At 39.1% G+C, this 13737-nt stretch overlaps 4 protein-coding genes across 5 annotated transcripts; 2 read left to right on the top strand and 2 right to left on the bottom strand.

Moving 5' to 3' along the window:
* Window positions 1-153: 153 nt before the first annotated feature.
* psma2 (proteasome 20S subunit alpha 2) lies at window positions 154-4171 on the bottom strand. Its single transcript, XM_017409812.3, has 8 exons — window positions 4067-4171; window positions 3500-3576; window positions 3172-3304; window positions 2104-2226; window positions 1801-1882; window positions 1584-1657; window positions 1218-1275; window positions 154-1101 (listed from the first exon to the last, which is right to left on the bottom strand). Exons 1-8 carry the CDS (start codon window positions 4105-4107, stop codon window positions 985-987), a joined length of 705 nt encoding a protein of 234 aa, XP_017265301.1. The 5' UTR covers window positions 4108-4171; the 3' UTR covers window positions 154-984.
* A 1340-nt stretch (window positions 4172-5511) lies between these two features.
* On the top strand, window positions 5512-8026 carry mrpl32 (mitochondrial ribosomal protein L32). The gene is made up of 3 exons (XM_017409854.3): window positions 5512-5691; window positions 5856-6064; window positions 7496-8026. The coding sequence occupies exons 1-3, from the start codon at window positions 5592-5594 to the stop codon at window positions 7745-7747; spliced, it is 561 nt and encodes a 186-aa protein (XP_017265343.1). The 5' UTR covers window positions 5512-5591; the 3' UTR covers window positions 7748-8026.
* A 902-nt stretch (window positions 8027-8928) lies between these two features.
* zmp:0000000930 (telethonin) lies at window positions 8929-10966 on the top strand. The gene is made up of 2 exons (XM_017409914.3): window positions 8929-9209; window positions 9954-10966. Exons 1-2 carry the CDS (start codon window positions 9076-9078, stop codon window positions 10276-10278), a joined length of 459 nt encoding a protein of 152 aa, XP_017265403.1. The 5' UTR covers window positions 8929-9075; the 3' UTR covers window positions 10279-10966.
* LOC108232301 (coiled-coil domain-containing protein 127) lies at window positions 10509-13586 on the bottom strand. 2 transcript variants are annotated; one of them, XM_017410012.3, is made up of 4 exons: window positions 13504-13586; window positions 12390-12527; window positions 12029-12273; window positions 10509-11918 (listed from the first exon to the last, which is right to left on the bottom strand). In XM_017410012.3, the coding sequence occupies exons 2-4, from the start codon at window positions 12517-12519 to the stop codon at window positions 11472-11474; spliced, it is 822 nt and encodes a 273-aa protein (XP_017265501.1). In that variant the 5' UTR covers window positions 12520-12527; window positions 13504-13586; the 3' UTR covers window positions 10509-11471. The 2 variants fall into 2 exon arrangements, with proteins under 2 accessions (XP_017265501.1, XP_037836001.1); XM_037980073.1 differs by having other exon boundaries at window positions 12390-12493; window positions 13504-13522.
* Window positions 13587-13737: the final 151 nt, after the last annotated feature.

The following is a 13737-nucleotide window of genomic DNA, read 5'->3' as shown; positions in this document are numbered from 1 at the left end:
TGACACGACAGGGTGTTCCGGTAGACGTTAGAGCGCGCTTTGCTTCGAAGTGCGCGCGCTTATTCATGGGCCTCAACACGTTCTGAAGCCACTATTTCATTAAAATAAACAAATAAATAAATCAGTTTTAGTCATTGACAACAACAACTCCACAACAGTTCACCGTATTTTATTTGAAGAAGTGACAAATATCAGAAAAAAAAGATACAAATTTAAGAACTGTTTCTAACCTGAAAAAAAAACCATACATCATGTAAAACAGTTACAGGCAACCAGATCCTGACTGAAACATCTGAAAGCTGTCCATTAGATCCTCTCCTACTTGCTTCTTTTTGTTTTTTCCATGCTAAACAGGCTTTAACTGAGCGGATACCATTTCAGTATTGACAAAGATGCACAAATGACCCTTTTGTAGATGGAAGTCTGATTTCTACCATTTAAATATTTTGCTTTTTGTACAACAGTAGGTCACATGCCACACTCAGGGATATAGTAGCTCTCTCTAGTGAATGGTATTTCTAATAAATGATAATCAGTGTTTGATCTCCAAACCCCACAAATTGCCTTTGCAACAATAATGAGCAATCGGAAAAGAGGATTCAATGGAAGACTTGAGATTTCAATCATCAGAGCCCAAGTTTTTTAGTCTGCACAGTAGCCAATAGCCACATATTCACATTACTAGTGCATGTGTTGAGTAAGGTCAATCAGCTTTTTAATAATCTGCCATCTCACAACGACAGTCACTTTAGTCAATCTATCTGTGGTAACAGTTTCATTAAGTAAACTGGTTTATGCAGACATTTGGAGAGAAACAGTCTGAAAACTGGTGTTTGCGGAGCGTAAAAAAGCAGTTTAACCATAACGTAATTAAGGCAAACTGCAGTTTCTGAATAATTTGTTTGCAAGAATGAGCCATGTGACTATTGACTACTGCGCTGCTGGGTTTTTTGTCCTGAAATGTGGCCATCAGGGAGGGTGTGTTCACGCGATGGCAGACAGGTAGTCTTTCACCTCCGCTGGGGTGAGTCTTTTGAAACCAGCCTCATTGCAGATCCCCACTTCGATGTTCTCCTCTGTCATCTGACCCTCGAAACTCTCCTGGAACACGAAGGCGGGAAAGTGTAAATAATTCATTTTTAAAAGGCAAGACAATAATGACACAGACGAATGATTGTGCTGCTTCAGTCCGGTATTGTTCTTTAAAAATAATTTACCTTCAATGTCAGGATGGCTGTGTGGATGGCATCTTCTAACTCCAGGTCGTTGTTATACCTGCAGAGTGAGAAAACAACCATGATCACTCAAAGCTTACAAAAAATAATTTATGTTTTACCATTTACTAATACTGTTAATTATTTAGACTACACAATGACTAAAAGTGAACCGTGACTAAAAAAGGAACTCCTACAAATACATTTACTGCCGTCAAGGTTAACTATAGTAACCAGAAAAAAGCTCTGCTGAGAAACCCTGGCCACAAAATGTCAAATACACACAATAATAAGCAGTGGATGTAGATTTATAATCTATATTCAAAAAATATACTGAATGTGATTTTATTAAACAAAAACTGTGTGTACCTTTTCTCAAGGAATGTTTTTCCGTTAACGTAGTTCTTCCCCATAGCTGTGGCTTTCCACGCAAAATACGCCCCCTGCCAGACAGAAACCAAAGATTTAAACATAAAAGGTTAGTGAAGAGCTGTGTCTCTGACAGATATTTAGCTTCAATATGTAGACATTTCATTAATAGAAAACTAGTTTTGCTTCTCTGCAAAAGGGGAACAAAGCAACATACAGAGGGGTCAGACTGGAACAAGTAGGGGTGGTCCTCATCCCATCCAGCTATCAGCAATGACACACCAAATGGACGCACTCCTCTAGAAGAACAAAATAACACACACACACACACACACACAAACACACACATTAAGACCTGACGTGATTTACTGACAAACAGAATAAAATACTTTCAGAAGCATAAAATGAATGGTGAAGAAACAAGTCTAACCCATCTCCAGAATTTCTAAACATACTAGTAAATGTGATGTAAATGTGTGTGTGTGTGTGTGTGTGTGTGTGTGTGTGTGTGTAAACCCACCCAGACTGCGTGTACTCCTGCATTACAGATGCCACTCTCTGGACAAGTTGGCCTGTGGGAATTGGCTCCTGATACACCAGGTAGTACTGCTGCGCCAGCTTCCGGGCTCGTCGCACTAAAACCCTGTCAGGGTGACAAACTCCTCGGTCAATCTGTACATGTCTGATCGAGTAGTCTAAAAGTGTGGCATCTTCTGACCAGTGGAAATACAATGAGCTACTTTGACACAATTAAAGAGTAAAACTTCCAAATTTAAAAAATATTCGAAATATGGTGCATTTAACTAAATTGACTGATTCTTAAATTGTTTCAACTAACTGGAAAACATGAAATAATCCTAAGAAAACATAGTTTGGTAACAATAAATATCACATGACACTGTAAAATCGGTTTAATGTACTTATGCTTAACAATCCAATATATATTGCTTTAAACTGGATTGGAAATGTAAGCAGTCAAACATCACAGAAACTCCAAATTAATTTCATCCTTACAAAGTTTCTATAAATTTCACGCTTTCCAAGACTATAAAAAACAAATTTCTCATTATTTTTTAGCTCATTCTAACTTTTAAATACAAAACACTTTTGGTAAATTCACGGCAGATTTGTCTACAGCAGAGTGTTCTTAATGTGGATCTATTTTATAATTTTTGTTTGTGCAAAAACCATAAGAAAAATATAAATAACCAAAATTAACAGCAAGGAATAACAATAAAAAAAAATCTTTAGTTTTTTTCTAATGAGGTTATTGTTCTGAAAAATGAGAAATGTATATCTATAAAACCTTGGAGGTGAAAATGCTAAGAGAGAAATGCCTGCAATAATAAACTCAACACTTGTGGTGGACAAAGCAGCTGATTTATGATGACTTTTTAAATATAAATAATCAGGATAAAAAGGTGCTCTGATTGGTTCAGCACAATATTTCTAAAAGAAATCAAATTATTGGTACAAGTTTGGGTTTTCAGTTGAAAAATATGAATAAGAAGTAGTCTAGAAACTTAGTTTTTTCCCTCCATACTTATCCAAACCTGGAAAATACCATATCCCCATCCAGCCTACCCACCTGTAGTCAGGTCCCATCCCGCTGTAGACCATGCCTATGTGTTTCGTGATGGGCTCCACTTTGTGGACACTCTGTTCGTCATACAGAATGGACTTCTGCTTCTTCTCCGTTGCCAGCACAACTCCATTAGAAGCTGAAAAATATAACAAATTCATTTTGAACATCAATTTTCCAATCAGCTTTGGACTAAAAGCCGTCATGTTTAAAAACAAATCAATGCACAAAACAGTAACGACCACATTATTTAGACATTATTTAGGATGGAAGCAATTATTTCACTTAGTTTGACCAGGATCCCGTTAAATGAGCAGATTTCCGGGCCTCTTACCTTTGATGCCGACTGAAGGAGCTCCGGCTGCTACAGCTGCCAGCGCATATTCAATCTGAACCAGTTTACCTGAGGGGCTAAACACAACATGCAGCGTTTATATGCAGAAAGCAGGAGGGCTAATCAACTCAAACACAGGCACGTGAAACAACTATTTGCCCACGAGAAGGAGAAATAAACATTTAACTATTTGGGACGAAACTGAAAGTAAACGCAGAAACGACTGACTCATCTCGGTCAAGCTAGCTGAAGGTTAGCATTTAAATCAGTATCATCGCTATCTGCTCGGTCACTGATTAGCAACAAAAGCAACATATCGATATTTAGATACTTCATGCTCAAATGGAGCATCCTGAAAGTTTGGTTTTGAGGGTTAGCCTCTAAGCTAACAGCCGATTCATTGGACAATGACAGTGCAGCAACTACCGCCGCTCCGAACCCGCCTGCCTACATCAAACTATTACCGCCGAGAAAATATCTAATCATATTTTCAACCGGTACAAATCATTTATCATCACGCAATTAAATGCCTCTCCCAGTTTATATCAATATTTTCATTTAGTTTACCTAAATGTGGTGAGAGAAAAACTGTAACCACGTTCCGCCATCTTGATCTTCTTCTTCTACGCTGCTTGTGCCGCAGAGGTCTAAAGACGCTTCTGTGTGCACAGCGCCCCCTGTTGAGATTAGACCTGAACTACACGCGCAAAACTGCACAGATCCAAAACATGAAATGAAGTTTAATCAGGTTTTTATGGCTTATGATGAGTTTGATTGTTGTTTTATCTTTTCTGTCCCTCCTGAGGAATGTGCTCCGGTTATGGTTCAGTGTTGCTGCATAAAGATGAGTTTCATCAAACAGATGCTATTTTAGTTCTTCCAGCTGATACTGTTTGTAGGACAATTTTGTTATTCTTCATCCAATCAGAGGCATAACAGAAAATATTTGTTTTTGAATGATGCTGTAACAAAACATATGGGAACAAGTTTGTTAAAATTATTTGTGTTAAGGTTTAAATGTTGCCACACAAATATTTTACAATAAATAAAATTCAAGTGGTACCATTTAAAAGTGTTACATGCCGTTTACCAAAGTCAAATATTTTTCTAAGTAAATAGAATATGAATATTGACATAAATTGCACCTTTTTCTTTCTTACTCCTGAAACTGTACCTCATCTTTTGGCATTGTCTATACAGATATCGTTTCCAAATTTTTTGACACAAGAATTTTAATTATTTCATTTAAACATGTTAGGGATTTTTAATAATATAATTTTAAAAATGGAAGAAATTACAATTTATTTAGCCATTACTACAGTGCCCACATTTTTGCACAAGTGCCAATTCTCTGGACAAAAGCCCATTTTTGCTGTTTTTACAAAGTGTATGATGCATATATTACACATAATAATAGTACCTTCAAATCCTTTTAGAAGTAGAAAGCAGAAAAACTGTAATATGTGTTTCTGTAAGCTGTCTGCCTGGAAAGTTTATTATTATTTATGTGTTTCTGCTTTTTGTGGCTACCCGCTGACTTGTTTTTTTTTTCTTTCTTTTGTTGTTGTCTCCTGTTATCTGATTATATTTATATTACATTGTTTAACTGTGTATTTACTCTGTCACTAGGTGTTTTTAACTGGATGCATGTTTGTTCCTTTATTGTGAATAAAGTTTTTTTAGGAGTACGGTAGATATACTTTATGATGACTCTCCAATAAGTAAATATGTAAATAAACAAAATCGTATATCTAACATGTCTGAGAAAAAACGGTTTCAGGTTATGTTTCCAATCTGAATGACAGTTTTAGCTGCGGCTTACACAATATTTATATATTGAAATATGTTTTACATTTTGTTTTCACGTTGAAAATGAAATATGAACATTTTTGCGATTCTTCTTGACGGATCAGCTTTGGGAGACTTACATTTTCCCGCCACCAGATGGCAGCCACGGGTCAAACCCTTGTTTGTCCTCGGAGGAGGAGGAGAAGAACAGTTTGCTGTCGCCGCTTATTGACGTCATAAACCTGCGTGACCGTGAGGCTGTAGTTGGGCATGTTGGAAGGAGAACAGAGTTGAAATAACAAAAATGATGAATTTAGCGGCTCTGGTTCACAGCCTGAGGCGCTCCTTGTCACGGATTGAAAGCAGACTTTTGCAGGCGGCTGGACTGGACCCGACACAACCGGGTGAGTTTAATCACTGGAGCTTAAATAGATTCATTTCAAGTCATACTATTTACCTCAATGTGTCCCAATTCCATCAAAACTGTAAGCCACTGTGGCGTTTGTTGTCAGCTGTGAGGTAATTTGTGTCGGACTGGAGGTAAAGTTGCGTCTCTGACTTTGTGTAGCTCCAGCTCTGGCCGTGAGTGGCTCCAGCCTCCTGCCTCGGATCGACCAGGAGCATCAGCTGGAGGAGGAGCAGAACCAGGAGCAGAACCAGGAGCAGAACCCGGGTCTCCTGGACAGCATCCTGTGGATGGCCGTACCCAAGAAGAGACGCACCATCGAGGTCAACCGCACCAGGAGGAGATCTGAAAACAAACTTATAAAAGTGAAGGTACTCTGTGTCTTATAGTCTTTTACTTTTGCCCTGTATGTTTATCTTTAGAACAGAGCTGGAGAGAAACACAGGTATGCATGGATAAAATTGTCTGTACCTTTGCATTGAATTAAAGAAAACCTACAAAGGTCCCTGAATTAACTAAAAAAAAAATCAACTACAAAAAGGATGGTACTCCTAGGAAAAAATATGAAAATAATTTGACCACAGGGAAGTGTTAAACTAAGGTGTGTCCTGTAGTCAGCATCGCAGGGTCTTCAGTCTTGTAGTCAATCTGCCCGTTTAAAGGGTGACGGGTAGTCACAGGGCTGTTTGAACATGGAGCACAGCAAGGTATGGACGGAGTTGTCTCAGGAGCTTATAGAGAAAAAGATTGAGCTGCATGTTAAAGGTAAAGACTACAAGGCAGACAAGACCGTCTCCAAACAGCTGGATGTTCCTCTGACTACAGCTGCTCAGATTATTCAGAAGTTTGTGGCCAACCTCCATGGGCATGGTCACAAGAGGAAAACGGATGACAAGTTTAGGAGACTGATCATACAAAGGGTAACCAAAGAGCTCAGAACAATTTCCAAAGAGATGAGAGGTGAACTCCAAGATTAAGGTTCATCAATGTCAGATTTTTACAGAAAAGAAGAGCAGAAAACATCAAAATGAAGTTTATTAGCAAAATTCCAGTATTTTCAGAAGAAATCTATTAATTAAAAATAGATTAAAAAAACATTAAAGAGAACATATGAGAAAGGGAAAAAAAAACATTTCATTTGATTTACAGTTTTAAATCTTTCTATTAAGTCCCAGTTTCATCACTTAGCTTTTATCTCAGTAGACATGTCAGATTCTGACAGAATAATCCTGAGGAAAAACACAACCCCTTCATGATGTTCCAGTAATAAAACTTTTTATGATTCCTAATATTAAAGCCATAATGTTTAAAGATACTGTATTTACTTTTTACCATGATGGTATTTTTACTATCCAAGTTATTTATTGCAAATCTTTTGAGAGTTAACCAGTAAAAAGCAGGACTTTTTACATTCATTTACTTGGCAAAAGAGAAGAAAATATTAAAAAAAAAATAAGCATCCTTACTGCGTTCCTAATGTTCTTACACTAAAATAAGTATAAAACTCATTCATCAGCTCAGTTTCACAGAAATCGTTAGCTGGACAGAATTTTTTTTTTGTGTGTGTTTGTTTGTTTGTTTTAGAACTTAGTAACACTAAAAAGAGGAATACAAGTTTTTATTTGTTGCATTTAAAAATAAAAACATCAACTTGGATTTTAATGTTTTCAAAAGCACCAACCGTTTAAATGGCAACTCTTCATTGTTATAAATTAACAGTAGTCATAAAATCCTGCAAGCCTGAACTGACTAACATACTGGATATGAAAATAATTTATTTACATAGTTTTGCTGTTTCTCAGCTCAACATCGAGCCGTGTCCAGAGTGTGGCCACCTGAAGCAGAAGCACATCCTGTGTGGCTTCTGTTACGCCAAGGTTTGCAAGGAGACCGGCCTGATTCGTGAGAAGATCAGAGAAATGGAAGGGGGCCCGCTGAGGGCCCCGGCCGTGGAGACTGTCGTCCTGTATGAGGGTGAAATGCCGAGAGAGCAGGACAAAGACAAGAGGATAGTGGAGCGGGCGAGGAAAAGGCCCTCCTGGTTCAACTACTGATAGAGTTGGTGGAGTTTTCTACATGTGAACATATTTCTCTTTCTCAAAGAGACGAAACATGTCTGTGTGTCAGACTTTCCCAAGCAAAATACATTCAAAGGGATTAGAAGCTCTGTTAGAAGTGAAAGTAAAGAAAATCTATCACGTGTCTCTTATTTCTGTACAGTGACAAAAAAACAGATGCTGTGTTTTCTCTTTTTTACTGTTTTTTTTCTGTAAGAGGAACAATATATCATATGTGAACGATAACAAATCTAATAAATGAGACAACAAACACTGTGTGGATTTGTTTTAACCTGTTAATGCCTCTGATTTGAGTCACCAAACTGGGTTAAAATGCTGTTTTCATGCTAGTAGCACAGTGAATAATGACCAGAAACTAGTTTTTGTGTAGATTTTCTGTTTAAATTTTTGAGTGGTTTCGTTTTCCTGAGTGTAGGATGAAGAGCAGAACTCTGTTGGTAAAATAAACTCTTCGGTTAGAGTAACTACACGGAGCGAGTCTTCTTAAGACATTTAATACCATACTGACGTGGAAGATGGTTAGTTTGTTTCTAAATGTGCGCCAGCGTTACCACGGCAACATGCTTAAGAGTCAGCTGACTCCAGAGTCGCAGATCAGACTGTTTTTGTTGAATGGAGTCCAGCATATCAAACATCACACTGATTTAGATTCACTCCCCGCTGTGAGAGAATATGTTGTGAATTATTGAAGTTGACATTCACAGATCAAATACACATCAGCTGTGGCAAAGATAGGTCAGAAATCCCAAATAGTTCAGGAGTTTCAACAAGATTTGTTTCCACTTGCTCATTTACTTTGGAGTTTGATAGATTCAGCTTTTTTTAATCCATTTAAAATATTCCACAGAGAGTTTCTTTCCATGTCCTATCACTCATAAACAGTTTAAATATAGACTCCGTGTTGAAAACAAAAAGGAAACTGAACATCTGACATTGTTACCAGCCCCGATGCACGAAGTCACAGAGGCTCACGTTCAGTTTTAATGATGATTCATCCATTTGGCTTGCGTCACGGAAAGAGTTAAAGTTCCCTTTCAGATGAAAACCAACCTGCAGAAAGCTGGAGGGGGGGCATTCACTAAACACACCACAATGTGAGACAGAGGACTATAAATAGAACCAAGACTGGACATTTAAGACATCACGCAGCACAGGCAAACTCATCCCAGAGCAGATGATACACAGGCACGCATCAGTGTCGACCTGTTAGCTTGTCCTGCTCTTTTTCTTTGAATTTTAGACCGCTTGAGTCGAGTTTAATTAGCCAAGAGAGTTACAGGCGTCTCCACACACACACACACACCATGCACTGTGTGAGCAGAGGAGGCTCCTACCTGGTGAACTCCTGCAGTGAGCTTCAGGAGGACAATCAGTGGAAGAAGGAGAGCTACCACGCCTGCTGGATAAACCTGGTCCTCGAAACAAGACCACAGTACAGGTAGGCTCTTCCGCTTGTTGTGTGGACTGTTAGATGAGTTGGTGAAACATTGTCTAAATATGGCAAGAAACCTGAAGTGTCACGAACGATGGTGGTTGCAGCAGGACCCAAATGCAGGCACAGGGGAGAGGAGATGACGATAAAGTAAATCTATTACTTCGTACAGGAACTCAAAGGCAGCAGAACCACAAGACTGATAAACACTCAAGGTGCATGCATGAAACAGAGGATTCAATAAAGAGGGAGGAACAAACCAAGTGGTTTATATACAGACAGTGGCGATTAGTAAGTGACATCAGGTGTGCTAATTACTAATGGGAAGCAGGTGGAGCTAGAAATAAGGACTACGATAGAGGACATCTAGTGGTACAAGAACATCACTAAAATACCAAAACTCACAATGAAACTAAATAACAAACAAACAGTAGTACGAAACATGAATGAACGTTCATGACTGACACAAAATCACAATCTCAACCAATGGTTACTCTCTGCGAGTCTCATTAATATGTATCCAGTGGGTTGTGAGACATTTTGCTAACAGGCACATAAACACACAAACCTGAGCAAAAACATTACCACCTGGCTTTCGCCTTTCAGCGGTGGGCAATTATCAGCAGGAAACAGTTGAATTTGCACTAGAAGTCCAAACTAAAAGCATCGTTAACTCCTGGACTTTCACAGAAATGTAGGGTTTGATGAAAACCTATGATAAAAACACCACTGCTGTTTAACGTGTTTCAGGCTGACACTGTCAGAGACCAACAGCGTTCGCAGAGAGAGTTACAAGCAGCAGCAGGTGGCCCACTTCGTGGTCCTCAGGAGCCCCATGCAGACGCTAACCCTGGGCAGAGAGAGGGGAGTCCTGACGGAGCACCAGCTCCCCTCCTACAGCACAACCCAACGAGCCACGGCTGTCGGCACAGAAGAGTTTGTCGCCCTGAGGAAGGGAAGCCCTGAGGCAGAGAGACGCGAAGGAAATGTTAAACCAATCAGAGAGAACTTCAGAGCCACGGGTCTGATGTCCCCCCTGAGGGACGCCCCCCATCGGGTACAGAAGAGGGAGTGAAGCAGAACTGCCATTCTGGAGCATCTGTTTTTGTCATTTACACGCAACAATATTAACCAAACAGAAGCGGGTTAAAAGAAAGGATGGATTTTCTGCATATAAATCTCATATGATATTTACAGCATAATCAAAATAAGACATTATTATATTCAACAGAATTAAATATGTTGCAAAATGTATAATAAAACTGTAAATATTACACTAATTCCATATCATGTCTCACAGATTGCTTGTTATCTCTTTATTTGATCACTTTATGAAGCTTTAGAATCATTGTGTTTAAAAAGGTTGCTGTTATTATTACACATGAATGTTTAACATTAAATCCAGCACTATTCACCCCAGAGTTGAAACCAGAAACCTAACAGCACAAACAGGCCTGATGAACAAAGATAAATGATTTGAATAAATTCTCTTCATGTTACATTGAATTTCAAACGACCCGAGCACTCTAGTGTTTTGTGCCATTTTTGTTTCAATCGCTTTATTTTACATTATTATCTTCTTCTGTAGAGAAAAATCCCTCATCAGAAATGGATCAGAGTCAAAAGGGCTGGTGATGTGAAACTAGCTCCCTCTGGTGTAAATATATAATAAATATCTCCCAGAAAAGCTCATCAATTCAGCACATTCCACAAAAACAAAAGTTTAAAAATACATTAAAAAAAAAATCCTTATATAGTGTCAACAGATTCATCTAGATGGCGTTTTTATTTCAACATTTTAAATATGTTTGTAGTGTCCTCAAAAAACTCAGTGCTTTCCCACAAAATATGACACAAAAAGAGCAGTTTTACAAGTGACCTGAATTTATATCCAAAACAAAAAGGAATAAAAAAATAACTATATTTTGTGCATCTTTAAGGAGTTGAGAGGTAAATAGTTTTTTTTTAAATCTAAAACATCAGCTCTGCATGTGTTCTAGTGCATCTTAACTTAGCACACAGTTCATTTAAAGCTACCAATTCTTACTTTAAGTTAATATTTTATGTTCATGATGTTCCTTAAACTCTGAGATTGCGTAACGGACAATAAAAGATTCTGAGCATCGACTGGATAAGATTACCTCTCAGATGTTTGCATAACTTTCCTATTGGATGAAGATAATTACATAGATGAAAAATACAAGAAGTTTTATTCCCGCATACACCCAACAGCTTCCAAACCAAAAAAAAGTTAATGTTTGCTTTTTGTCACTTTGGATGACTCTGAATTCTCCCGTCTGATATGGCTTCCTCAGCCCTTTTGTGTTTCTGCACCGTGATCTGCAGCTGCCAGTACTTGAGGTAAACCCACATCAGGCTGCCGTTCTTCCTCTTGTCCATGTTTAGCAGATCAGCGCAGTGCTTGTCTCTCTTAAAAATGTCCCTCAGGTCCGACTCGAGGTCCAGCTCTGCCACGGCGGGATCCTTGACCACCTTCAGCAGGATGTTCTTCTCCATCTCCAGCCGCTGCTCTCGAGGTTGGATGACGGAGCAGTAGGCGTTCTGCCGCTCGACGAGCATCCCCTCCAGCTCTTTCAGAGCGGCCATGGCCCGCTGGTACCAGCCCTTTTCTTTGTCCAGGGCGTCGTGCAGCGCAGCCCCCGCTGCGCCGGATTTCACCAACCTCTGCTTCTCGTCGGTCAACGCCTCTCGCTCCTTTTAAAGACAACGACAGAAGTTACACAAGAATAAAAAGTTGAGGGCATGGTTAAAGTGGCAGCCAGATAAGCAAAAAGAGGAGAAAGAAAAGCCCTGTGAACCTTTACCTTGTCCAGCTGTTTCCGTTCCTGTATGAGATGCTGAGTGTGTGAGACCAGAGCCTGCTGGTAGCCTTTCACCCTCTGCCTCTCCTTCTCCAGATCCAGCTCCAGCGCGGCCACTGCCCTGCGGCTCTCTATCAGCGTGTCCCGGAAACGTGCCTCCATCTCACTTTTTATCGTGGACACATCTTTGTCATACTGGGCTTTAACCCTCTGGATCTCTGTCTGAGATTCCCGAGTCCAGATCCATCCTGAGGGGACAACAGAAGACAAAAAATGAGGACAATCTTAAGGAATAGGGTCAGAATTGCTCTGAAGACCAAGGTGAGTAAACTCTTCTTGACGTATCTTACGGTGAGTAACTTACGAAAGGCAGCCAGTCCCAGCATGGGGACCAGCAGGGCGTAGTTCCACTGGTTACCATCCCCGGCAGCCCCCTCCCTCCCTCCAGGGTCAGGCTGGATGTTCCATCTGGGGGGATCATTCAAATTGTTCATGGAAGCTGCTGTAAACACACACACAGATAGTTTTTACTGACCTCTCTGAGGCCTCTGACACAGTGGATCACACAAAATTAAAGAAAAGACTGATTAGTTCTGGTCTGTCTGATAAGGGATCAATTCTGGTGCCACTTGTATTTGTTTCATATATTAACAATCTCTTTAATTTAGAAAGATCAATCTCTAATTTCCACTTACCTGCTGTTGCATCTACACATTATCAAAGGCTTTATCAGCTCCAACAATTTAATGAGTATTAGGTTCGCTGCTTTTTAAGTTTGTGATAAGTAAAGTTTTAGTGTCTCTGACATTGGTTTTGTGTGAAACGTTTTGTTTTGCATGTACAGATAGTAATTTGTGATGTCCTGAGGTGTTTGTCTTGGCCAGGACACTAACAGAGAAAATAAAGGTGGTAAACAGACAAACAAACAGAGAACCACTTGGATGAAGAACTGCAACAACAGTGCCTTTTTATACAGTTCCCACAATCTTACAGCAATGACAAGTGCCTTAAGGGATGAGCAAACAAAACCTTTAAATGAAATTAGATTTTCCGCAATGGGGATAGATTTGTATGAGACTTAGAAAAGAACAAAACAAATGCAAATGTGTCCTCTCCACTCATACTGTAGATTACTAAGATTAGATTGTGTTAAAACTGACACTTTTATTCTTCAAAAACTTGCAATCATTGTGTTGTTAATACACAATAAAACAACCCGAGTCGTTATGAGTTAGCACATTAACATTTATCAATGTCTGCGATAATCACAAAGCAGTCTGTATCATGACAGATGCCTGGAGGTTTTGACAGCTCAGAACATAAACAAGGCTAGCTTCAACTAGCATGCTAGCTGTCTTTTAGCTTGGCAGACTGTGCCGGCCACATCTTTTTGTATGAAAACAAGTAGGGAGTGACAACTATTACATTACATAATTGTGTCATTGCATTACTGGTAAATGTATCCAGCTGTATCTCACCTTGAATGAAATGTCTAGGTCACTTGTGCACTTGTTCCTACAATCGTGATACATTCGTTCCTACATATCCTGATGGCTTTCTGCAGTCCACACATCTGCAGAGGTTAGCTAATAAAAATGACCACACAGAGAATTATTTATTTAAGTCATAAATGAGATGGATTTTTATTTATTGTAAATTAATTACAGTTTTAGTTTAGCTTTTATTATTAAAAACACAGGAATATATTTTAA

Source organism: Kryptolebias marmoratus, linkage group LG16 (genome assembly GCF_001649575.2).
Source record: "Kryptolebias marmoratus isolate JLee-2015 linkage group LG16, ASM164957v2, whole genome shotgun sequence".
NCBI lineage: Eukaryota > Metazoa > Chordata > Actinopteri > Cyprinodontiformes > Rivulidae > Kryptolebias > Kryptolebias marmoratus.
The sequence above is the reverse complement of the archived record's forward strand: the minus strand, read 5'-3'. Positions and strand labels throughout refer to the sequence as shown.

Bases quoted from the DNA above. Each gene is read 5' to 3' on its own strand.
- psma2 (XM_017409812.3), bottom strand. From the start codon at position 4,107: ATGGCGGAACGTGGTTACAGTTTTTCTCTCACCACATTTAG. The intron at 3,577-4,066 runs GTAAACTAAATG...TGTTGTGTTTAG, and splicing joins TTTTCTCTCACCACATTTAG to CCCCTCAGGTAAACTGGTTC. The intron at 2,227-3,171 runs GTGGGTAGGCTG...TCACCCTGACAG, and splicing joins GGGATGGGACCTGACTACAG to GGTTTTAGTGCGACGAGCCC.
- mrpl32 (XM_017409854.3), top strand. From the start codon at position 5,592: ATGATGAATTTAGCGGCTCTGGTTCACAGCCTGAGGCGCTCCTTGTCA. The intron at 5,692-5,855 runs GTGAGTTTAATC...GACTTTGTGTAG, and splicing joins ACTGGACCCGACACAACCGG to CTCCAGCTCTGGCCGTGAGT. The intron at 6,065-7,495 runs GTACTCTGTGTC...GCTGTTTCTCAG, and splicing joins ACAAACTTATAAAAGTGAAG to CTCAACATCGAGCCGTGTCC.
- zmp:0000000930 (XM_017409914.3), top strand. From the start codon at position 9,076: ATGCACTGTGTGAGCAGAGGAGGCTCCTACCTGGTGAACTCCTGCAGT. The intron at 9,210-9,953 runs GTAGGCTCTTCC...AACGTGTTTCAG, and splicing joins GAAACAAGACCACAGTACAG to GCTGACACTGTCAGAGACCA.
- LOC108232301 (XM_017410012.3), bottom strand. From the start codon at position 12,519: ATGAACAATTTGAATGATCCCCCCAGATGGAACATCCAGCCTGACCCT. The intron at 12,274-12,389 runs GTAAGTTACTCA...TTGTCCCCTCAG, and splicing joins GCTGGGACTGGCTGCCTTTC to GATGGATCTGGACTCGGGAA. The intron at 11,919-12,028 runs GTAAAGGTTCAC...TGTCTTTAAAAG, and splicing joins AACGGAAACAGCTGGACAAG to GAGCGAGAGGCGTTGACCGA.